Here is a 25,931-nt window from a genome sequence, read left to right as displayed (position 1 = left end):
CGTGCCTGTAGTGCCAGCTACTCCGAAGGTTGAGGCAACAGGATCACTTGAGGCCAAGAGTTCCAGGCCATAGTACGCAACGATCACACACTACACTTTCCAGTCTGGGTGACAGAGGGAGACCCCATCTCAAAAAAAAAAGAAGAAAAAGAAAAAGAAGCCCTGTTCCAAGCAATGTGGAAGCAGCCACAGCTAGTGAGGAAGGCAGGTGATGCTGATGCTCACCTCTTCCTTCCTCTCCATACCCCAGGTGAGGAGGGACCACAATCCTTCGCTTCTCTCCAATGCAAACACCAAGTAGACCTTCATCCAACCCAGGAATCACGTAGCCCTGCCCAATGTACGTGTCAAACGTGCGGTTCCGAGAGTAGCTAGAAAAGAAGAAAGGAAAGAAAGAGGTCATTCATGAGGGCCTCCACAGCAGCTGTGCAAATTAGTTGGGACAGAGATGCAAAAGCACACAGAGGCCTCCAGACTCCAGAACAGCGTAAACCATAGCATCTGAGGACACAGCCAAGAAACACGCTCCCCTGGAAGGGTAAATAGGAACCCCCACACAGCATGTGAACAGCCACCTGTAGAGACACACTGTGCAGCCCTCTGGTTTAGTCAGGTTATGAATGCAGTGTGGGTTATGAGAAGCACCACACAGAAATGCAGCTAATGTAAATTGAACAGTATGCTTTCTTTTTCTGAGGCAAGGTCTCACTCTGTCACCCAGGCTGGTGTGCAGTGGCACCATCACAGACAGCTCACTGCAGCCTCAACCTCCCAGGCTCAAGCAATCCTCCCACCTCAGCCTCCCAAGTAGCTGGGACCTGAAGCACGTGCTACCATGCCTAGCTAATAAAATATATATATATATTTTGTAGAGATGGAGTCCCACTATGTCGCTCAGGCGGGTCCTGAGCTCCTGGATCAAGTGATCCTCCTGCCTCAGCCTCCCAAAGTACTGGGTTGGCAGGCATGAGCCACCATGCCCAGCCTGTATACTTGATAACCATGTCAAGTTAATGAAAACAATCAAGCTCTCAACCAGCCTGGGCAACATGGCAAAACTCTTTTACTACAAAATTACAAAAATTAGCTGGATGTGGTGGCACACACCAAATAGTCCCAGCTACTCAGGAGGCTGAAGTCAGAGGACTGCGTGTGCCGGAGAGGTTGACGTTGCAGTGAGCCGAGATCACAACACTGCACTCCAGCCTGGGTGACAGAGTGGGATCCTGTCTTGAAAACAAAAAACAAAACAGAAAACAGAATCGAACATAGCCCTTATCAGAAACTACAAATGTGTCACAGGGACAATGTCTCCAATATCTAAAGAGAAGATATCTGCACATGTGGGACATGAATATTGTTTTTATTTTTTAATTACTTTTTTTTTTTTTTTTTGAGACAGGATCTTGCTCTGTCTCCCAGGCTGGAGTGACGTGGTCTGGTCTCAGCTCACTGCAGCCTCAACCTCCTGGACTCAACTGATCCTCCGACCTCAGCCCCTCAAGTGGCTGGGGCTATAGCGTGCAATACCGTGCCTGGCTCATTTTTGTATTTTTAGTAGAGACGGGGTTTCACCACGTTGCCCAGGTTGGTCTCGAACTCCTGGGCTCAAGCGATCTGCCTGCCCTAGCCTCCCAAAGTGCTGAGCCACAGCACCCAGCCTGCCATGAAGATTCCGATCGCCAGGAAAGCAGCATACACACTGAGAGCAATGAATTCCGCAGTCTCTACCACAGCCCAACAAAAGGCCCCCAGTATTACCTCTGCTCACCACGCCACCCTTGTGAATACCTGGGTTTCCCAAGTGCTCCTGGCAGGAGCCCCAAGTCCACTCAGGGAGAGATCCAGCTTGTGTGTAAACCGCCGAGTGAGTCTATTACCATGAGTTTGGTAAAAAGAGGAATCAATTCCCCACAGCATAATTATTCCAGAATAATAAAACTTCATATGCCAAGTCCACTATCAAACTGGACCACGTGACCTGCACCCCTTCCCCACACCACCTGGTGCCGATGAGGCAGAAAGCCTGTCCTGAAAGAGCCAGTCGGTCCTGCCATTCCCTCACCCCACAGCCAGCGCATGACGTCCCGGAGAAGAGAGACCAGACCGCCGAGCGGGGCCGGGTCAATACACAGGCAGAGCTGTGGAGGTTCTCCCTTCTCAATACCCCTCAGAGACCACAAAGTCATGGGGCATGAAGAAAGAACCACAACAGATGTCCCTCCTCACCCAGGAAGCAGGAGATTGTCCACATAAATTCCCAGAGGAGGCTGTGAGTCCCTCTTCCCACCCACTAAGGACAGCACCCCACGCTGAGCAGCTCCAAGCCTCCTCCTGGTGCACTGGCCAGGAAGGCCTAGAGGGGAACACAGCAGGGAAGAGGAGGACCGTGCCGGCTCCCAGCATCCTCCAGCCAGAGCAGGGCTCACCCTCCCCAGGTTCCCACCTGCAGGACCCTGGGGATCACCAGCAATGTGCAGTCACTACCAGACATTCAGGGAAGAGGAGGATACCTACGTGGTGGGCTCCCGACGAAGGGACACCAAGTGGTGAGAGAGATGGCAGGGACCCACAGCGGGGACTGCTGCCCTGCCCACTGGAATAGTCACAAAGATTCCATGGCAGAGGGGAGACAGCAGACACCGAAGGCTGTGGGATCTGCCTCAGGGACAAGCACCGGGCTGGCAGCAAGGGCCAAGCCGAGAGGCAGGAAAGAGCCTCTGAAGGAGAGACGGAGTGGTGGAGTGGGCTTGATTGTAGTGAACGCTGAATAACTTTGAAAGTTAAAGACAAGTAAATGGAAAACCATCCTGTTCCCCAGTGGAAAAGCAAAGTCATCAGTCCTCCCCTAAACTAACTTATAAGTTCTTTTTCCTCTTCTTTTTTTGAGACAGAGTCTCACTCTGTCACTGAGGCTGGAAGATCTCAGCTCACTGCAACCTTCGTCTCCCGAGTTCAAGTGATTCTCCTGCCTCAGTCTCCCAAGTAGTTGGGATTACAGGCATGCGCCACCACACTCAGCTAATTTTTGTATTTTCAGTAGAGATGGGGTTTCACCATGTTGGCCAGGCTTGTCTTGAACTCCTGTCCACAAGTTCAATGTGGCCCAACAAAAGGCCCCCAGTATTACCTCTGCTCACCACGCCACCCTTGTGAATACCTGGGTTTCCCAAGTGCTCCTGGCAGGAGCCCCAAGTCCACTCAGGGAGAGATCCAGCTTGTGTGTAAACCGCCGAGTGAGTCTATTACCATGAGTTTGGTAATAGATGTGGCTCAAGAACGATGGCTCACACCTGTAATCCCAGCACTTTGGGAGGCTGAGGCAGGTGGATCACTTGAGGTCAGGAGTTCATGACCAGCCTGGCCCAACATGGTGAAACCCCACCTCTACTAAAAATACTAAAAAAATTAGCCAGGCCTGGTGGCATGTGCCTGAAAAAGAAATTAATAACACTGGTTCCCTATGAAGAGGGGAGGTTGGACAAGGATAGTAGGGAAATTTGTCACTGTATACCTTTCTATACTTTCAGGATTTTAAATCACTTCAATGCATCACTTAGTAGAAAAAAAAGTTATTTTTTAAAAAAGAAAAAGAATGCCCTCTACTATACAAATTAAAAAGCTAACACTAATTAATCATAGCTAAAGGTGTGATGTTGGCCTAGAAATAGATAGAAGGTAAAGGATAAAAATTCTACACAAAGACTGAAAAGTACATATAAGAATTTAGTTCATAACAAAAATCACATTTTAGAGCAGTAAGGAAATGATAGAGTCATGCATGAAGGATGTTGGAAAAACTAGCTAACCACCTGGAAAACAATAAAGTTAAATCCTTCCTGTCACAGTGATACCACAATAAATTCCAGACGGATTAAAGACTTAAATATGAAAGCATTTATGAGCACAGAGAGGAACTGCGGAACATTATTAACACTGGTTATCTCATGCTAGTGAGAATGGAAGGGGCTGATAAGAAATTTACATTTTTTGCTATACATTTTTGCATTGTTTCCATTATGCAATTAGGACACATAACCTCTGGCCCGGAGTAGTGGCTCATGCCTGTAATCCCAGCACTTTGAGTGGCCCAGGCGAGTGGATCACTTGAGGCCAGGAGTTTGATACCAGTCAGGCCAACATGGTGAAACCTCATCTCTACTGAAAATACAAAAAAATTAGCCAGGCATGGTGGTGCACGCCTATAGTCCCAGCTACTCAGGAGGCTGAGGCAGAAGAGAATTGCTTGAACCCAGGAGGTGGAGGTTGCAGTGGGCTGCAGTCACATCACTGCACTCCAGCCTGGGCAACAGAGTGAGACTCTGTCTCAAAAAAAAAGAATATTAGTACCTTTGAAAATAAAAATTCTAATAAAGAATATCTTAAAGAATAAAGAAAAAAAAGCAACCAATAAAAGGCTTGAGGGAAATACAGGCAAACATTTATATACTCTAGGAAGAGGACAGACTTTGTAACAAGCCACCAAAGACAGGAACCATAATGAGGAAGTCTAATGTATTTAACAACATAAAAGGTTTACAGTTAAATGGGTCAAAAATCAAAACAACCAAAATTAACATGCAAATAAATTGAGGAAAATGTTTTTAATAATATGCAACCATAAAATAATTAATATTTTTAATGTGTAGAGCTCTTCAAATCAACAAGAAATAGACAAACGCCAATGCCCCAAATAGAAAAACAGGCAAAGGACCTGAACAGATAGTTCAAAAGAAGGTACTCAAACAAACATCCAAAGGAATTTCAAACCCAATAGCAATTGAAAATTCAGATTAAAACCATAGGTACCATTTTTTTCTCCCATAAATTAGCCAACTTTTTTTGTTTTTGTTTTGTTTTGTTTTTTGTTTTTTGTTTTTTTTTGAGATGAAGTCTCCCCAGGCTGGAGTGCAGTGGCGTGATCTCGGTTCACTGCAACCTCCGCCTCCTGGGTTCAAGCTATTCTCCTGCCTCAGCCTCCCGAGGAGCTGGTATTACAGGCATCTGCCATCACACCCGGCTAATTTTTGTATTTTTAGTAGAGACGGGGTTTCACCATGTTGGCCAGGTTGGTCTTGAACTCCTGACCTCAGGTGATCCACCCACCGCAGCCTCCCAAAGTGCTGAGATTACAGGTGTGAGCCACCACGCCTGGCCTAGCCAAGATTATTTTTAAATGATACCTAGTGTTACTAAGTTTGCAGGGAATGGGATACTCTTAAACTGTGATGCTGAGTAAAACCTTACTTGAGGGCAACTTGGTAGTATGTATCAAAAGGTGTAAAAATACACATAACCGCTGGGCGCAGTGGCTCATGCCTGTAATCCCAGCACTTTGGGAGGTGAGGCGGGAGGGTCACTTGAGGTCAGGAGTTTAAGACCAGTCTGGCCAACATGGCAAAACCCTGTCTCTATCAAAAATACATAAATTAGCCTGGTGTGGTGGCAGGCGCCTGTAATCCTAGCTACTTGGGAGGCTGAGGCAGGAAAATCGCTTGAACCCAGCAGGTGGAGGTTGCAGTGAGCTGAAGTCGCACCACTGCACTCCAGCCTGGGCAACAGAGCAAGATTCTGTCTCAAAAAGAAAAAAAAAAAGCAGGGCACGGTGGCTAACGCCTGTAATCCCAACACTTTGGAAGGCTGAGGCAGGCAGATCACCTGAGGTCAGGAGTTCAAGATCAGCCTGGCCAATATGACGAAACCCCCATCTTTACTAAAAATACAAAATTAGCTGGGAGTGGTGGTTCATGCCTGTAATCCCAGCTGCTAAGGAGGCTGAGAAACAAGAATTGCTTGAATCCAGGAGGCAGAGGTTGCAGTGTGCCGAGATCACACCATTGCACTCCAACCTGGGCAAGAAGAGTGAAACTCCATCTCAAAAAAAAAAAAAAAAAAAAAAAAAATACACATAACCTTTGACCCAGAGATTCTTCTAGAGATGTATCCCAGGGAAACAATCATATATTTTAAGATTTTCCTACAAAAATAATTACTGCAGCCTTAACTAAATGTCAAAATACAGGAAACATAAAGGATAAACAACAAGGATTGATTACCTAAATGTAGGCAAGTCTATACAATGAAATATATGCAGCTATTAGAATGGATTAGATCCCACTGTACTAAAACAGAAAGCTCTTTGAAACCTAAGAAAACTGTGGTTCCATTATGTGAACAGAAATCTGGTATACACAGAAAAATGGTCTTTCAATTGGAAATATAATTCCAGGGAATAAAGAATAGAACTACACTGGAATGCAACAAAGAATAATACACATGTGCACTAAATGATTTTTTTTTGGTAACAGAAGAAGATAAAAACAACTCAAATGTTCATCAATAGGAAAATGGTTATCTAAATACAATATACTCACCCAATGGGACACCATGTAGACGTAAAAAATAGAGCATTTTTCTCTATGTATTAGCATGGAAAAATCCCAGAGTAACAAAAATCAAGGAGAATACCACTTTGTTCCCTAGTAATACTATATTCTGAAAGCCATATACTTTGGAGAGGGGAAAATAACATTTGTGTTTGCTTATATTTGCATTTTAAAAAACATACACATTAGGCTGGGTGCAGAGGCTCACGACTGTAATCCCAGCACTTTGGGAGTCCACAAGTTCGAAACCAGCCTGGCCAATATGGTGAAACCCCGTCTCTACTAAAAATACAAAAATTAGCCAGGCATGGTGGTGTGTGCCTGTAACCCCAGCTACTTGGGAGGCTGAAGCAGGAGAATCGCTTGAACCCGGGTGGCGGAGGTTGCAGTGAGCCAAGATTACACCACTGCACTGCAGCCTGGGTGACAGAGTGAGACTCTGTCTCAAAAAAAAAAAAATCTAGACATTGGGAAAATTAAAAATAGAAGCCAATAAAAATGGTTAACTCTAAGTGGTAGGGGAGAGAGGGAGGTTAGGCAGACAGGAACAGGTATACAACATATCTTTTCTTTTTTTTTTTTTTTTGAGACAGAGTCTCGCTCTGTTGCCCAGGCTGGAGTGCAGTGGCGTGATCTCAGCTCACTGCAACCTCGGACTCCTGGGTTCAAGTCATTCTCCTGACTCAGCCTCCTGAGTAGTTGGGATTGCAGGCACCCGCCACCACGCCTGGCTAATTTATAACATATAATGCATACTTTGTTTTGGTTTTGAGCTATGTAACTATTAGTCTTTCCCAAAAAATTTAAATGACAAATTTAAAAGAGATCCTAGGAACAAGAATGAATTATTCAAATGAAATAATGCCATATACAAATTCTTCTGTAATGGTTTTGGATGACTCCATTAACTAGAAGTCTATCACCTCAGAGAGACAGGGAGGTTGCTGTCGCTACTTGTTTGCTCTACTGGGAGCTAAAGGAGTAGTTTCAAACAAGACATGCCACTGGAATGAGTAAGACAGGCCAAATGCAAGCCATCTCTACAATTGCAGGCCATGCCTGATAAACAAAACAAAACTTTGAACAACAAAGGAGGCCAGTAATTAGCCTCTATGGCACCCAGCATCCAGAAGGGAGCTGAATGCATCCAACTAGTGCCGCCCAGCTGATCAGCCACTGAAATCTGTAAAGCACCGTGACACATACCTTATCTCTTTAATCTAACCATCTACTTGACAAAGGTGCTGGAATAGGGAAAAATGAAGTCCAAGGCAGTCAAACGCTATCCAAAGTCATACAGCTAGTGCACCACAGGGGCTAGAGCCCAGTTCTCTTGGCATCAAGCACATTCTCTGCCCAATGTACCTCCTTGACATCACTTCTGGCCACTCCTCATCTTGGGCCCTATAATGAGGTTTATACCTGGACAGCTAAGCACAGTATAGGGGGATGGTGGGAGTCGAGGGTCTCTCCTGGCTTCCTGCAGAACCATCTAAAACAGCCCCCAAGAAAGAGATGGTTACAAGAGCCTATGAATAAATTTAAGCCCATCTCTACAAAAAATAAAACAGCCAAGCATGGTGGTACACGCCCACAGTCCTAGCAACTAAGGAGGCTGAGATGAGAGAATTGCTTGAGCCCAGGAGTTCAAGGTTGCAGAAAGTCACAATCATGCAGCTACACTGCACTCCAGACTGGATAATAGAACGAGACTCTGTCTCAAAAAAAAAAAAAAAAAGGAAAGAAAGGAAGGAAGGGAGGGAGGAAGGGAGGGAAGAACTAAGTATCAGAAAATAGAAACCTATATTAGAGATGAAAATGCCAACTATGAATCAGCATTGACAGAGTATTTAAATCATGGTCCAGCCAATGGCAGACTTTATTCAATACAACGTTCTGGTAATTGAAGACTTTAATCATTTCCTTACCTGGAATCAAAGAGGGTGCCATCCAGAAGCGTGCCATTGTAATGATACCTGAGAAAGTCCCCGCTTTGACTTATCCGCTCACAGTTTTCAGGTACTACCTTGTTCTCAATGGAAATGCTGTCCTTGGGGTTATGGAGGTCCAATAATGCAACATCAAACACCAGAGATGCCTGACCGGGAATGTCCTTCCCTAGAATGGAATGGGAGAAGATGATTAAACGGGACCCAGGATTTAGGACGTACTTTACAACTCAACAGCCTCGGGGTTGGTGTTATTCACTTCTTGAAGTTTTGAAGCCAAGGAAACAAATGTTCTTCCAGGTCTTGAATGGGCCCCCATAGTGTCCAACCATGGGCTGATGGTATAATCTAAAATCTGACTCAGCAAAATGAGAAAATTGATATTAATGACATAAGCAACCACCATGACCATATTTTCTGGGCTCATGCTGAAAAATCAAGGCTCTATGTAGGTGGGCATGCACCCACAAGCAAACCCAAATACATACCTCTGTGGGTTTCTGTTTGTGAATAAATGCAAACCACAGACATCTAAAGGAGATAATTCCAAATCTCTGGTCTGGTTCTGGAGAACTGTACACAGTCTTGTTCTTTGGAACGAACAGTCAATTTTTTAGAGGCAAAAAGTAAAACTCAACGCCTTAAGTGTATCCAAAGCAAGATATAAATAACATGAAAGTTAGCAGAGATAACAGAGAAAAAATGGCACCCACAATCCAAAATATAAATAAATAGTCCTCAAATCACTTCTGTCTAACTTCTGGGTAGTACTGCTTCTCTTGGATGTTCCTGACAGTGGGAATATTTTGAATATCTGCAAAATGAAATCCACATGAAGAGATTACAGGACACTAGTTCTTCCTGCAAAGATCAACATCAACCAATAAATAACCCAAAATCCAGTAATTTGGGATAGTAGAAAGTTAACCAACAAACCAGTCCCTCACTTTTACTTGCCATTTGTTATACCATGCAAAGGAGTAGGCCCGGACAAGCAAACTAGATGCCACCAAGCCTGAGCTCCTTCCACTGGCCTTTGGCAAAGCCCACCCTGCATCTCCTTCCCCTCCAAGGAATGATGAAATCTGCTGAAAGCCGGCTGCTGAGTCAGCCCCTGGAATGCAAGGTGTGGTCAATCCCCAAATCACATGCGTGGGAGATAGAATATTAATCTGTGTGTGCTTTACTGTATATTTTCATTTAAGATAAAAATGAAAGCCTTAAAAGTAACCATGGGGTTTAAATTTTTCTTTTCTTTTCTTTTTGAGATGGAGTCTCGCTGTGTTGTCCAGGCTGGAGTGTAACGGCACAATCTCGGCTCACTGCAACCTTCGCCTCCCAGGTGAAGTGATTCTCCTGCCTCAGCTTCCTGAGTAGCTGGGATTACAGGCACCTGCCATCATGTCCGGCTAATTTTTGTATTTTTAGTAGAGACAGGGTTTCACCATGCTGGCCAGGCTGCTCTCGAACTCCCGACCTCAGGCAATCCGCCCTACTCAGCCTCCCAAAGTGCTGGGATTACAGGCGCAAGCCACCGCGCCCGGCCTGGGGTTTCAATTTTTCTAGCATTAATGTGCACTAAATGAATAATGTTTTCTATAACAACTTTGCAGAGATATAATTCACATACCATACAGTTCAACCATTTAAAGTTACACTTGGATAGCCAAGCACAGTATTCAAGTATAAAGCAATAAAAAATAACTACTCTAAATAAACTATTACTTATTTAAAGTAAATAAATAATATTTCTCATATTAGGCTCACATCTGGTTTTGTTATGTGGCTGATGACAGAAGGATCTGGGAGCCAATGTGAATGAACTTCTTGGGGCCAAGGACAAGATCATTTGAACATCAGTAAGAAAACAGTAACTGCCAGGCACAGTGGCTCCCACCCATAATCCCAGCACTTTGGGAGGCTGAGGATCGCTGACTCCAGGATTTCAAGGTAATCCTTGGTAACATAGCGAGACACTGTCTCTAAAAAAATTTTTTTAACTAGCCAAGCATGGTGGCACACACCTGTAGTCCTAACTATTCAGGAGGCTGAGGCAGGAAGATCACCCAGGAGTTTGAGGTTACAGTGAGCTATGATGGCGTCACTCCAGTCTGGGTGACAGAGTGAGAGCCTGTCTCTAAAAATAATAATAACAATATCTTACATCTTGGTTGGGGGGAGAATTAAGACATGTTTATGGCACTGTTTTAAACTTTATTTTTCCTTTAGTAGGGAATTCCACCCCTAATACTCTTTTTAAGAAACCATCTGCAGATCCCCAGCATGTAAAATACATAAAAGTGGGCCAGGCACAGTGGTTCACACCCGTAATCCCAGCACTATGGGAGCCGAGGTGGGTGGATGGCTTGACCTCAGCAGTTCGAGACCAGTCTGGCCAACATGGCGAAACGCTGTCTCTACTAAAAATACAAAAATTTGCCAGGCATGGTGGCATACGTCTGTAGTCCAAGCTACCCAGGAGGCTGAGGCAGGAGAATCTCTTGAATCCAGGAGGTAGAGGTTGCAGTGAGCCGAAATTGTACCACTGCACTCCAGCCTGGGCAACAGAGTGAGACTCTGTCTCAAAAAAAAGAAAAAAATTATATATATAAAAAAGTATATATATATGAGTATATGAGTATATATATGAGTATATGAGTGTGTGTGTGTATATATATATATGAGTGTGTATGTATGTGTGTGTGTGTGTATATATATATATATATGGAGGTAGAGACGAGAGAAGGCTGAGCTCCACCACCTCAGGCTCCCTTCTCCTGCTCTGCTCCACAGAGCCAGAAAACAACATCGAAAACATATTGGCTATTGTAAGTTGGGTATCACTATCAGTAAATTTCTTAAGAAGCATCATGTTCTCATTTATATCCTTAACTACAAAGTCATCTGCTGCATAATGAAGTTTTGGTCAACAACAGACCACATATATGAGAGTGGTCCCATGAGATTATCATATCATGTCTTTACTGTATCTTTTCTATGTTTAGATACATAAATTCTTGCCATTGTGTTACAGTAGCTCACAGGATTCAGCACACATGCTGTGCAGGTTTGCAGGCTAGAAGAACAGGTTACACCATACAGCCTAAGTGTGCAGTGGGCTGTAGCACCTAGGATTGTGTAAGTGCACTCTATGGCATTTGCACAACAATGCAATTGCCTAATGATGCCTTTCTCAGAACATATCCCCATTATTAATCAACACATCACTGTATCCATATGCTGTGTAAATGCCTACAGGTCTCTATGTTGTGTCAGCATGTCAATATGATTAAACGCACCTGAAATTCAAACATGAGTACCTGAGAAATTCTATTTATCAGTCAATATTATGTGTTTTCCTTCACAGGAAAACTACAAACAGGACACTGCTTCTAATGAATGTGTTTTCTAACATTACCCTTTGCTTTTGTCCATATGGAGTTAATGTCATAGGTAAAACCCATTGTAGAGGTGCAAATGGGGAAATTTGGCTATTATGACATTATATGGCTAAATTTCTACCTTGATATCTGCAACTTTTATAGTGTCTAGTTCAAGTCTCCTTTCACAAATGTTAAAGCCAGAGAGGTTGGTGGCCAAGGCCATAGCAGGTACGACAGGAGCAGAGGAGGTTACTTATGAATGCCAATGACCATAAGTAAGTGGAAATTTCTGCAACTCAATCATCAGACAGTCCAGACTAGCACTGTTGAATAGAACTTTCTGAGGGATGGAAATGATCCGGGTCTGTATTTGCACTGTCCAGTATGGTGGCCCTCAGCAACGTGAGGCTATTAGGTACCTAAATGTAGCAGTGCGACCAAGGAACTGAATTTTAAATTTTAGCTAATTTTAACTTGTTTCTATTTCAATATAAATAGCCACATGTAGCTAGTGATTACCATATTGGACAGTGTAGGTCTAGACCAAAAGGTCTAGTGGGTTTCATGTGGTGACAATTGAATTAACCACTGCGATAAAAATAAGGATAGGAGAGAGTGGCTCCAAGAAGGAGAAGGACTTACCATCTCCATCCTCTCCATAGGCCAGAAAAGGAGGAATGGTGATGATGCGCTTCTCACCCACACACATCCCCAGCAGCCCTTTATCCATTCCAGGAATCAGCCAGCCAATCCCCACATATGTGTCATATGTTTTCATGCGATTGTGACTGAAAGCCAATGAGAAAGGGGAAAAGTTCCACACCATGAGAATGTTTCCAACTCTTCTCTCAGTACAGTTTTTGTTACCCAAATATCAGCTAAACAATGATCTCATACCCATCCCTAGAGATAGGCGTTTATGGATCTTTGCCCCCAAACTCAGGGCAAATGTCCTCAAGTTTAGAAAGAAATAAAAAGCATGCATTTATACCAGTGATAGATAAAAACAGGCCAGCTATTCCACTAATCAAACACGCTCTAATGAGAAGAAATTGCAAAGGGTTCCCTGATCTCTGACGTGGCCCCGTGCCGCTCCATAGCTTCATACACATTCATCTTTCCCCTCCTGCTTCCGTGGGAAAACTATAAAAATGAACCAAAACGTGCATAAGCCTCCTGAAAAATAGAGGCTTTCACGGCTGGACGCGGTGGCTCACACCTGTAATCCCAGCGCTTTGGGAGGCCAAGGCAGGCAGATCATGAGGTCAGGAGATCGAGACCATCCTGGCTAATATGGTGAAACCCTGTCTCTACTAAAAATACAAAAAATTAGCTTGGCGTGGTGGCGTGCGCCTGTTGTCCCAGCTATTTGGGAGGCTGAGGCAGGAGAATCGCTTGAACCCGGGAGGTGGAGGTTGCAGTGAGCCAAGATCGTGCCACTGCACTCCAGACTGGGTGACAGGACGAGACTACATCTCAAAAAAAAAAAACAAATAGAGCCTTTCACTTAATGATGAGATCTCAAAATACTGTTAAGTTAGATAAACATTGCTCTTCAATGTTTCTAAGATGTATTAAAATTTTGACTCTGGCACCAGAGAAGATGCAACACTGACCAAAAGTCTTAAGTAGATGAGTTCGGTACTGGTTACAGTTGAGAAGATTCCTTATTCTGGTTTCCCCATCGGCATAAAAAGCAAGACAGAAGGAAGCAACTATGCATGGGACATTTCACTGATACTTCCATGAGCGACAGGACTTACCTCGAATCAAACAGAGTTCCGTCCAGGAATGTCCCGTTGTAGTGGTACCTCACAAAATCAGACACCTGGATGGTCCGAGGGCAACTCGGGGGCTTGAAATAGGTGTGAATCTGAACCTGGTCTTCAGAATTCCAAATATCCATCAGAAGTACATCAAAATGAAGCACTGAATTGGGGGGGATCACACCAGCTAGAAATTAAAGATTTCACACTGAGTTCACAGTTGCTGCCTTTCAGGCCAGATAAACAAACACCTAGGATGCTGCCAAGGTGAATGTGGGCCAAAAGGGTTCAAGCAGTCACTGCTCTACAATACCAAAATGACCCATTCTTCCTCCCTCTTTCCTCCACATGAAATTGAAAGAAAAGAGAAAAAACAGTTTTCTTCTCATTGAGGGTATCATTCAATACATCTGTGTTAATGACACTTTCTTTCACATCTAGAAGAAATAAATCTAAGATGGAAATTTTAGCTGTGTATGAGTTCACTGCTTTTCATTTTCCCCCAATCTAAAAAGCTTCCAAGATTCTCCAGTCTGTTTGACTTAACATCCTAAAAGTGTTCTCATTGTTTCTGCAGATGTGTTTATAAACGAGGAAGAAAAGCTTACAAACTCCTTCACTTCCGTAGGCAAGCTTCGGGGGAATCTTCACGAAACGTCTCTCGTTTACGCACATCCCGACAAGAGCCTGGTCCATCCCTGTGATCAGCTGTCCTTTTCCCACAAACACGTTGAAAGTGGAGTCTCTGTCATAGCTGAAGACCCGAAGGGTAGGGAAAGAGAGAGAAAAGTATAAATAGTCCCTTCCTCAGTAAAAACCAACCTGTCAAAATGCACCCACAGATGTAATGTGGCCGCAGCAAAGCAAAAAGCCTGCCAAGGAGTTACTGATACAGGAACATCTCCACTGGACAGTACTTGTAGGGTTGGAAATTTTAGACTATCTTGAATATTGCCAGCAAATCTAGTTCAATAAGAATCAGCATAACTGTCTCTAGAAAAAAAAAAAAAATGTGTTAAGCTGATTTTGCAAAATAATTACCTATTCTTTCACATACACACAAAAAGAAAGAGTTGGCTGTGGTCATGCCAGGGCTTTGGAAAGCCAAGGCAAGAGGAGTTAAGTTGAAGTTAGCCAGGTCAACAAAGTGAGGCCCCCCTCTCTACTAAACAAATAAATACATATAATTAGCCAGGTGTGGTGGTGCATGCCTATAGTCCCAGCTACTTTGGAAGCTGAGGTAGGAGGATCGCTTGAGCCCAAGAGTTTGAGGCTGCAGTGAGCTATGATTGCACCACTGCACTGTAGCCTGGGTGACACAGTCTCAAAAAATAACGTAAAATAGAATAAAATAAAATAAAATAAAATAAAGACTTTACAGCCGGGTACAGTGGCTCACGCCTATAATCCCAGCACTTTGGGAGGCCAAAGAGGGTGGATCACCTGAGGTCAGCAGCTTGAAATAAGCCTGGCCAACACGGTGAAATCCCGTCTCTACTAAAAATAAAAAAAAAATTAGCCAGGCGTGGTGGCACACGCTTGTAGCCCCAGCAACTCAGGAGGCTGAGGCAGGAGAATTGCTTGAACACGGAAGGCGGAGATTGCAGTGAGCCGAGATTGTGCTACTGCACTCCAGCCTAGGCGACAGAGCAAGACTCTGTCTAAAAAAAATAAAAAATAAAAAAAAAACTTTACTTCATTTTCTATGTCATTGGTACCCAAAAGCAACATCATAGGTACTAATGGCCTAAGTTCACACACACACACACACAAACACACACACACACACCTGATTTTTTTAAAAGGCATCCAGCTAAGTTAAACACAGAGGCAGCATGGTAAGAGCATAAAACATACTTAAACTCTCTTAACCTCAGTTTCCTCCACTGCAAAATGCAAGAAATAATAACAGCCTTCCCAGGATCTGTATAACAATGTGAAAAATGCTCTGAAAACCTAAGTGCTATGCCAATATTGCTATAATTATCACAGGTAATAGAAAGTATGACGTAGTCTTACGATCACTAATATACATGTTTTAAAGGCTGATAGGCAATGGCCTTAGATCAAAAGATAAATAAGGAAATCACGGCTGTGACTCACGCCTTTATCTTCTTCAATGTCAAATCTAGCAATCAACAGGGGTTTGCCTATTAGGGGACTGTGCCAGGTGCTTTGGGGGATATAAAGTACAAGGCACGGACTTTGCCTACAAGTAAGTACCTTATAAACTAATAGAGACCCACAGAGTTTCAGAAGACATAAAATACGATGCTCTACGGCATTTTATAACAACAGATTTTTACTCACTGACATGGAGGGATATATACAATATGAGTAAAGGGCAGGTTACAATGCCAGGCGTGGTGGCTCATGCCTGTAATCCCAGCACTTTGGGAGGCCAAGGAGGGTGGATCACTTGAGGTCAGGAGTTTGAGAGCAGCCTGGCCAACATGGTGAAACTCCATCTCTACCAAAAACACAAAATTAGCAGGGCATGGTGGTGTGCACCTGTAGTCCCAGCTACTTGGGAGCCTGAGGCACAAACATTGCTTGAACCTGGGAGGTGAAGGTTGCAGTGAGCTGAGACGGTGCCACTGCACTGTCATCCAGCCTGGGTGACAGAGTGAAACTCTGTCTCAAAAAGGGTGGGGGGTGGGGACAGGTTAACGCAGTATAAAATCACCCCATTTTCAACTTACATATATAGATGCATTTGAAAAAATCCACAAGGCAATACATGAAATATTATCTATCATCTACAGGTAGAGGACTTCAGGTGACTGAATTTGTTTTCTCTTTAATTATCTTACTTTTCAAAATGATCATGTAATTACTTATGTAATAAAATGTTAAGAGCTGCTGGGATTTATTTCATGAGAATGTGTCACCCTTCATTTTGCAAAATACTTTCACTTTTTCCTCTTTTTCCCTAATGAACAGTTTGGGCGAGCAACAGAGTCCACCTCACCACTCCCCTCAGGGCAGCTTCCTGAGACCTGGCCCTCTTGTCTTTCTCCTCCTAGTTTTACAGCCTATTTTAATAGGTTTCCTTTCTTCAAGGTCAGTGAACAGAAAGCAAGATTTCAAGTACAGACCAACAAGCCAGAGGACAAAAGCACATGGCCAGTTTTGTGCCCAAGTCAGCTTTACACCTCCACCCTCTACCTCCGGGGCCCCAATCCGCACCCCCTGGAATGCCCGCTCTTGAATTACACTTGGCTGGCGACTCGCCCTGCCACTAAGCCATCATCAAACTGGCAGATTCATTATAATAATGGGCCAGAAAGCAAGACTTCAAAGACTCCCAAGCACAGAACACACAGAAACAGCAACAATGCACCGGCATACTTTAAAAATATTTTTTTCATTCACAGAACCTGAATATACTTCCCAAATTTAACAAAACTTTTTAATACTAACTACCATTGACAGAGTATTTATTATTTGTTGGGCACAGTAGCAGACTAAGCTCTTCAATATATACTACACCATTTAATCCTCATACAATACTTTAAGGTGGGTGCTATGATACTCAGACTCTTTGGAGGTTACAAAACTTCCCAAGCTCATGAAATTAAATATGAGGAGGGAAAAAAGTGAGAATCTAGGACCATCTGACTCTCATACTCCAGGGTCAGGGCCTCCCTAGAGGTGTATAGAAATAGTTGTTGCCCAGCTCGGGCAACATTGTGAAATCCCATCTCTACTAAAAATACAAAAAATTAGCTGAGCGTGGTGGTATGCGCATGTGGTCCCAGCTACTCGGGAGGCTGAGTTGGGAGGATCACTTGAACCTGGGAGGCGGAGGCTGCAGTGAGCCAAGATCGTACCCTGGCACTCCATCCTGGGTGACAGAGTGAGATCCTGGAAAGAAAGAAAGGAAAGAAAGGAAAGAAAGAAAGGAAGAAAGAAACAGGTGTTGCCTCACAATATTAACTTCTTCATTTGATGTTGCCTAACCACTGTGAACAATTAAGCACCAAAGTGCTAAAAACCAAAAAACCTTTCTGAAAGAAAATGTATACATTTATACATTAAAAAGGTATACATTTATACAAGAGGCTAACAATGCAAGACCAGTCTTATCTACTGCTTAAAATTCTGACCATCTGCAAAAATAAAGTTGTTCTGAACAAATTTATTCTGATCAGCACAACTGGCACAAACTCATGGGCAGCATCAAGCCCAGAACTGGTCATGAAAATTATTTCTGCACACTCTGGAATAAGCATTTATACAACCTGTCTTGGGATCTGGCTTATTTACACCTTTTACAGGCATCTCATTCAGGGGCCCGCAGGAAACAGATGACACACCCAAACGAAGTTGTTCCAGGAAAGTTTAATAATGGGGTTGTGCACAGCTGAGATCATAAACAATGGTGAAAAACTGAAAGGTTTTCCCCTGTGATTGGTGACAAGGAAAAGATGCTTGCTTTCAACACTTCTGTTCAGCATGGTCCTGGAACTCCTAGCTAGAGCAATTAAGCAAGGCAAATAACTACATGGCACAGAAATTGGAAAGGAAGAAGTAAAAATATCTCTTTTAACAGACGAAATAACTTTATATATATAGAAAATCCTGTAAGAGTCCATAGAAAAAGCTGTTAAAACTAATAAACATTGGACTTCATGGTTCTGCTGGGGGAAAAAAAAACTAATAAACAAATTTGGCAAAGTTGCAGGATACAAAATCTCAAAATCAGCTGCATTTCTATACACTAATAATGAACAATCTTAAAAAAGGAAATGAACAAAATAATCCTATTTACAACAGCATCAAGAAGAATGAAATACTTAGGATTAAACCTAACCAAGGAGGCAAAAGGAGAAAACTAGAAAAACATTGCTGAAAGAAATTAAAGAGGTCCGGGGCAATGGCTCATGCATGTAATCCCAGCAATTTGGGAGGCCAAGGCAGGCAGATCACCTGTGGTCAGGAGTTTGAGATCAGCCTGGACAACATGGTGAAACCTGTCTCTACTAAAAATACAAAAATTAGCAAGGCATGGTGGCATATGCCTGTAATCTGAGAGAGAGAGAGAGAGAGAGAGAGAGAGAAAGAAAAATTAAAGAGGACACAAATAAATGGAAAGACATTTCTTGTTCATGGATTGGAAGACTTAATATGGCTAAGATATCCACACTAACCAAAGCAATCTATTGATTCAATGCAATTCCTACCAAAATCCCAATGGCATTTTTTTGCAGAAATAGAAAAAAAAAAACAAAAAACAAAAAAACTAAACTAAAATTCATATGGAATTTTTTTTTTTTTTTGAGATAGAGTCTCACTCTGTCACCCAAGCTACAGTGCAGTGGTGCCATCTCAGCTCACTGCAACTTCCGCCTCCCGGGTTCAAGCAATTCTGCCTCAGCCTCCCGAGTAGCTGGGATTACAGGCACCTGCCAACATGCTCGGCTAATTTTTGTATTTTTAGTAGAGACAGAGTTTCACCATGTTGGCCAGGCTGGTCTGGAACTCCTGACCTCAGGATCAGACCGCCTCAGCCTCCCAAAGTGCTGGGGTTACAGGTGTGAGCCACAGTGCCTAGCCTTAGAATCTTGAAGGACTCTAAACAGCCAAAACAATCCTGAGAAAGAAGAACAAAGCTGGAGGCCTCACACTTCCTGATTTTGAAACATATTATGAAACTGTTGTAATCAAGGCAGCATGGTACTGGCCCAAATATAGACATATAGATCAACAGATCAAAATAGCCCAGAAATAAACTTTTGCCTATATGGTCAAATGATCTTTGACAAGGGCTAAGGCTACACAATGGGTAAAGGACAGTCTCTTCAATAAATGGTGCTGGGAAAATTGGATCTCCACATTCAAAAGAATAAAGTTGGATTCTTACTTTATACCACAGGAAAGAATCAATTCAAAATGGATTAAATACATAAATATAAGATCCAAAACTATAAAACTAGGAAAAAACACAAGGGAAAAGTATAATAACATTGGATTGGATATGACACCAAAAGCACAGCTAACAAAAACAAAAATAGACAAAGGGGACTTTGTCAAACTTTAAAACTGAGCAGCAAAGAAAACAATCAACAGAGTAAAAAAGCAACCTAAAAAATGGGAGAAAATGTTTGCAAACCTCATATATGACAAGGGATTAATATCTAGAATATATAAAGAATTCCTAAAACTCAACAACAAAATAACCCAATTTTAAAATGAGCAAAGGGATTGAATGAATATTTCTCCAAAGAAGATATACAAATGGCCTACAAGCATATGAAAAGATGCTCCACATCACTAAACAGCAGAGAAATGCAAATCAAAAACCACAATGCAGGCCAGGCATGGTGGCTCATGCCTGTAATCCCAGCACTTTGGGAGACTGAGGTGGGCGGATCACCTGAGGTCAGGAGTTCAAGACCAGTCTGACCAACATGGGAAAACCCCATCTCTACGAAAAGTACAAAAATTAGCCGGGCATGGTGTCATATGCCTGTAGTGCCAGCTACTCGGGGGGCTGAGGAAGGACAATCACTTGAACCTGGGAGGCAGAGGTTTCGATGAGCTGAGATCTCACTACTACACTCCAGTCCGGGCAATAAGAGTGAAACTCTGTCTCAAAAAACAAAACAAACAAACAAAAAAAAAAAACCACTCTGTCTAAACTAAAACAAAAACAAAACAACAACTCAGATATTTGCACACACATGTTCACCTCAGCACAATTTACAATAGCCAAAAGCTAGAAGTAACCTAAATGTCCATAAACAAATAAATGGATTAAAAAAATGTGGCATATACACACAATGAGATATTATTCAGCCTTAAAAAGGAAGGAAATTCTATCACATGCTACAATATGGATGAACCTTGAGGACATTACGTAAAGTGAAACAAGCCAGTCAGAGAAAGACAAATACTGCTTGATTCCACGAATTATATGAGGTATCTAAAGTAGTCAAACTCATAGAAACAGAAAGTGGAATGTTGTTATCAGGGGACAAGGAAGAGGGAAAAATGCAGAGAAGTTGTTCAATGGGCATAAAGTTTCAATTTTGCAAGATGGAAAAATTCTAGAAATATATTGCACAACAGTGTGCGTATAGCTAACACTCTCTATTATACAGTTCAAAATGATTAAAATGGCAAATTTTATGGTTTTTTTAAAGTAATAACAAAGTGGCTGTGTGCAAAGGTGTGTAGAGAACACAGCAAAACACAAGGGAGAGTACCTCTGTGGCTGGGTAGGGAATGCTGCTATCACACCTGAGCTTGAATGACAGAGACAGAGAGGGCAGCTAGGGGCTATCTGACAGGAACTGGGCCCTTTAGTTTAGGGCCACAGTTCATGGTGACCCTACAGACAGGAAGCCAGAGGGATAAATACCTTCACCTCACTCTCTTCCCTCCCTCTGAACATCTGATGCCTGATAGGGTTTGGATCTGTGTCCATGCCAAATCTCATGTTGAAATGTAATCCCCAGTGTTGGAGGTGGGGCCTGGTGGGAGGGCTTAGTGCCATCCCCTTGGTGATGAATGAGTTCACAGATCTGCTTGTTTAAAAGTGTGTGGCACCTCCCACCCTCTCTCTCTTGCTACCGCTCTTGCCGTGTGAGATGTCTGCTCCCGTTTTCCCTTCCACCATGACTGTAAATCTCCTGAGGTCCTCACTTGAAGCTGACGCCAGCATGCCATGCTTCCTGTACAGCCTGCAGAACTGCGAGCCAATTAAACCTCTTTTCCTACAAATTACCCAGCCTCAGGTATTTCTTTCCAGGGACACAAGAATGGCCTATTACAATGTCCCATTGGCTGAACCCAACCAAAGCCAGAAGACAAAGGGTCATTAATGCACTCCATACTATGCACATGTAGTCCATACAGGTCAGCCTCCCAGAGCAGAAAGCAAAGGGAACAGGTGGAGGGTGGACCTAGAAAGGCAAAGGGAAACCACCTAGCACATCCAACACCCTCCTTTACTCTCCACCAGATTATTTTTGTCCCCTTCCATTACTGCCCCAGGGGGGTGATGGGAAAGGTGTCTGTAGCACCCTCTGATGATGCTCTTTAAAATTATTAACCCAAGGACCACTAAGACAAGAGACATCAGAGTCAATTCACTAAACTGTCTACATAGAAGCTCACGTTTTATTGGTGACACATTACTTGAGATAAATAACTATCCTCATGGCTATATTCTTCCTTTTTTTTTTTGAGATGGCATCTCACTGTCACCCAGGCTGGAGTGCAGTGGCACGATCTTGGCTCACTGCAACCTCTGCCTCTCATGTTCAAGCAATTCTCCTGCCTCAGCCTCCCTAGAAGCTGGGATTACAGGCACAAGCTACCATGCCCAGTTAATTTTTGTATTTTTAGTAAAGATGCGGTTTCACCCTGTTGGCCAGGCTGGTCTTGAACTCCTGACCTCAGGTGATCCACCCGCCTCAGCCTCCCAAAGTGCTGGGATTATAGGCGTGAGCCACCGTGCCCGGCCCCCATGGCTATATTCTTAAGGCATAATGGGGCTTCTAAATGTACGTTTAAATCTGCAATAAGAACAAACTTTTAAAAGGACAAATGGCAGGCTGGGCACGGTGGCTCAAGCGGTAATCTCAGAACTTTGGGAGGCCGAGGCGGCGGGTGGATCACTTGAGCTCAGGAGTTCGAGACCAGCCCGGGCAACATGGCAAAACCTTCTCTCTACCAAAAATACACAAATTAGCCACGTGTGGTGGCACATGCCTGTGATCCTAGCTACTCGGGTGGCTTGAGGCATGAGAATTGCTTGAACTCAGGAGGCAGAGGTTGCAGTGAGCACCACTGCACTCCAGCCTGGGAAACAGAGTGAGACCCTGTCTCAAAAAGAAAGAAAGAAAGAAAAAAAGACTGCCATATTTTGAGAACCCATAACAGAAGGGAGGCAAAGTAAGGAAGAACAGTCCACTAGGCATGGGAACTACCTTCTGGGGGCCTCAAAGTTGGTCCTGTCTCACTTGGGCCAACTCAGATGGCTGACTCACAGGGGACCTGCTTCACGTTTGGACTGTGGTCCTGCCACTGCCCTTCACGAATGGGACTGAAACTCACCTCCTCACTGGCCACCTAGCTCCCAACTGGGACTCACCCCCTCTGCTGGCTGAGTTTCACCACTGAGACTGGATCTTACTGCAGACTTGAAAGCAGGGAGGCAGAGTCTGGCTTTTCTGCCTCCCACCTCCCTCTCCACACATTCATTCCCAAAGGGGACGCTTGGCTTTCTAGACCCTTTGCCCAAGACTATTTTCCTCAAACAACCATCTCTACCAGTAGCTAATAAGACATGCCAGGAGAAAAGAAAAGCAGTTAATGAACCAGCAAACTATCCAGACGGGAAAGTGTGAGAACACTGCAGAGGAGGAAGGGAGAGGAGGTGAGAGAGGAGAGAGGGAGCATGCGGGAGCAGAGAAGAAATGAGAGAGAACGCCTCCATTCATAGCTCCTTGGAAAATCGGACCCTGAAACATGAGCTGTTGGCTTGGATGGGCTTTGGCCCATTAAAACATCATTAAATGAAAAACTTTGCAAAGCAAAGCAAAATCCATTGCTGTTGTGGATTTTTGTTTTTAAGCAACTGCACAAATTAAAATGTCAGATCCCTATAGATGATTCCCATTTTTCACAGGGCTTAGCCCAATAAAATACCATACAGCCAAATTAAATTGTTCATATAAATGTGTAATTGCTCGCAATGACCCACAAATGAAAATTCAAAGCCCTGCTAATAAGTCTTCACCAGGGGTGCTTGGCCAGCTGCCAATGGCCTCAGGAGACCGCAGCGAGAAGTGGCTAGGATCTTCCCCTAGTTAGCAGAAATGCACAGGGCTAACGCATGGTAGCAGCCTGCCTTTCAGCACTCCCCTTCTCCATAGAAAGAGCTGCGATGCAGAGTCACACTCTAAACAACTCCAAAGTTAGCATGTCCTGACCTGGCCAGTTGCTCTGACACCACTGTCCCCGTCAGGCCCCCCTGACTCCATCCTGGCTGCTGCCCAGCCCACTGGCTCTTCCCTGAGGACCAGTCCTGCTGAAAGGGTGAGCCTGGGCCCCCACTTAGGATGATGTGACTTAACACCCAATAGGGTGGACACCTGCCCCAAGCAGGACCCATCAGATTATTTCCTGGAAACCTGTGAGACAGTCCAGCTTGTCGGCATTGGTGGTGGATCCCAGAGGTCATGTGTGCAGCATGGGAAGCTTGCTGGAACACTCTCTTTCTCGTGGGAGAGAATGAAGCCCCGTTTGCAACCCCTTGGGAAGAGGCAAAAAGTCACCTCAGTCCATGATTCTGGACCCTCACAAGTAATTGGCGATCCTTCCAATAAATTCCCACTCCTTTCTGCTTAAGTCTGCAGGAACGGGCTTCTGTTCGCTCCAACCCTCACTTGAGGGCAGGGATTTTTGTCAGCTTTATCCTCTGCTGTATCCCAGTACCTGGAATGTTAGAAGCTGGATGAATCCCTGTGTAAAATGAAGCCCCCATGAGGCTGATCTCTAGAACTTCTACTTACACTATCACTCCATCCACTGAGCACCTCAATCCCCTTACTCCTCTGAACAAAAACCTTCCCTTCACAAGATCCTGAACAGAAGCATATATTCAGGGCAACTTGAATCTATGGGATGAAAAAAAAACAAAGTCCACAACACCCAGCCCAGCCACCTGGGCCTCCCATGGACTGGTTCTCCCATACCATTCTAGTGCCGGGTCCCCCACCTCCTGACCCAAATATTGGGGCCTCTCACCGTTCCTTGAGCATGCACTGCTCAGGCCCAGACCCTGGTCCACCTTATCCACTCTCGTAAACACACTCCCCGCTTCAAGGAATGAAATCCCACCCATGCTCAAGGCCCAACTCAAGCATCAGCTCCTCCTCAAAGCCTTTCCTATGGCTTCAGCAAGAAATCCTTCCCTCCCTAGAACGGGTAGAGGTATCTATGCACACTACTCACAAGGCACTCACCGCATGCTGGCTGCTTTGTGTGAGGCATGAGAGCACCCAGTCCAGAATCTGGAGGTCAGTTATATTAGCTGAGTGGCCACTGTCCTCTCACCTTTCTGGACCTGTCGCCCATCCTCCCACCCCTCACTCCCACTGCTTTTTCTCCATAGCCCTCACCAACTTCTCATTTACCATATAACTTAAGAGCATGCCTGTGCTCTCACTAGTATGTAAGCTCCAGGAGGGCAGAGATTTCTGTTTTATTCACTGTTACATCCGCAGCACCTGCAAGAGTTGACACTCAGTAAATATTTGTTGGATGAATAAATGAATTTCAGCCTGGCCAAGCTGGCGAAACCCTGTCTCTACTAAATATACAAAAACTAGCTGGTTGCGGTGTCGCACGCCTGTAATCCCAGCTACTCAGGAGGCTGAGGCACAAGAATTGCTTGTGGTGGTGAGACAGCAACAGATCATCAGGCATTAGAGTCTCATAAGGAGCTCACAACCTAGATCCCTCACATGTGCAGTTCACAATAGGGTTCATGCTGCTATGAGAATCTAATGCCCCTGCTGATCTGACAGGAGGCCGAGCTCAGGCGGTGATGTGAGCAATGGGGAGAGACTGTAAATACAGATGAAGCTTTGCTCGCTAACCTGCTGTTCACCTCTGCCTATGTAGCCCGGTTCCTAATAGGCCACAGACCACAACAGGTCCACGGCCCAGGGGTTAGGGACCCATGTTTTATTTATTTATTTATTTTTGTAAATTGATGTCCCATTGCAGCACCCCTGTTTTAGAGCAATGGTTCTCAAGGTGTGGTCCTCAGACCAGTAGCATCAGCTGGGAACTTGTCAGAAAAGCAAATTCTTAGGCCCTATCTCAGAGCTACTGAATCGGAAACCGTATAACAAGCTCTCAACGTGATTCGGAAGTATATGCAGTTTAAACACTACTGTGCTAGAGCATCTACAACTCTGTATACCCAAAAAGGTATGTGGTAGGCACATAATAATATTTATCAAAAGACAAGCCTGGACCTTAAGGGTCTGCAGACACACCCCTGAGCTCCTCCCTGCTGAATTTTAGTCATCCTTGGGTCTTATCCCTGCCACCTCAGGATTCCATCCTAACCTCTCCTCCGACACAGACACACAAACATATGGTTAAGCCTTCTCTGTGCTTTCAAAGCTACTTACCTTTCTTCTATCACATACGCGGGTGGACTACAGACCATAGATTATGGCCATGAACTACCTGGGTTCAAATCTCCGCTCAACCACTTAGTAGTTAGGTTCCTTGGGCAAATCATTTGAACTTTCTGAGCCTCAGTTTCTTCATTTGTAATGAGGTACCTACCTCACTGTCTCGTGAAGTTAAACGAATTCTTCTAAGATTAAATGAGTTAACATATGTGAAGGCACATGGTAAGAACTATGTGTGAACTTTATGAGAGACAGAGTGTGCGCTACTATCTTACTGTACTTA

General features: G+C 44.0%; 1 protein-coding gene across 2 annotated transcripts in view; it reads right to left on the bottom strand.

Moving 5' to 3' along the window:
- The window catches only part of FKBP9 (FK506 binding protein 9, 63 kDa), a 58,380-nt gene that overhangs the window by 20,664 nt on the left and 11,785 nt on the right, over positions 1–25,931 (bottom strand). Inside the window, exons 2-6 of one of the 2 annotated variants that reach the window (XM_011966339.1) lie at positions 14,093–14,238; positions 13,482–13,671; positions 12,361–12,506; positions 8,315–8,504; positions 226–371 (exon numbers count right to left, since the gene is read on the bottom strand). In XM_011966339.1, the coding sequence (XP_011821729.1) occupies positions 226–371; positions 8,315–8,504; positions 12,361–12,506; positions 13,482–13,671; positions 14,093–14,180 (760 nt within the window). In that variant the 5' untranslated portion in view covers positions 14,181–14,238. Of the gene's footprint in view, positions 1–225; positions 372–8,314; positions 8,505–9,288; positions 9,399–12,360; positions 12,507–13,481; positions 13,672–14,092; positions 14,239–25,931 lie in introns of those variants that run through there. The other variant, XM_011966340.1, reaches the window with a different exon arrangement.

The sequence above is a fragment of the Mandrillus leucophaeus genome, unplaced genomic scaffold (assembly GCF_000951045.1).
Source record: "Mandrillus leucophaeus isolate KB7577 unplaced genomic scaffold, Mleu.le_1.0 Scaffold757, whole genome shotgun sequence".
In the NCBI taxonomy this organism is placed as follows: Eukaryota; Metazoa; Chordata; class Mammalia; order Primates; family Cercopithecidae; genus Mandrillus; species Mandrillus leucophaeus.
The sequence above is the reverse complement of the archived record's forward strand: the minus strand, read 5'-3'. Positions and strand labels throughout refer to the sequence as shown.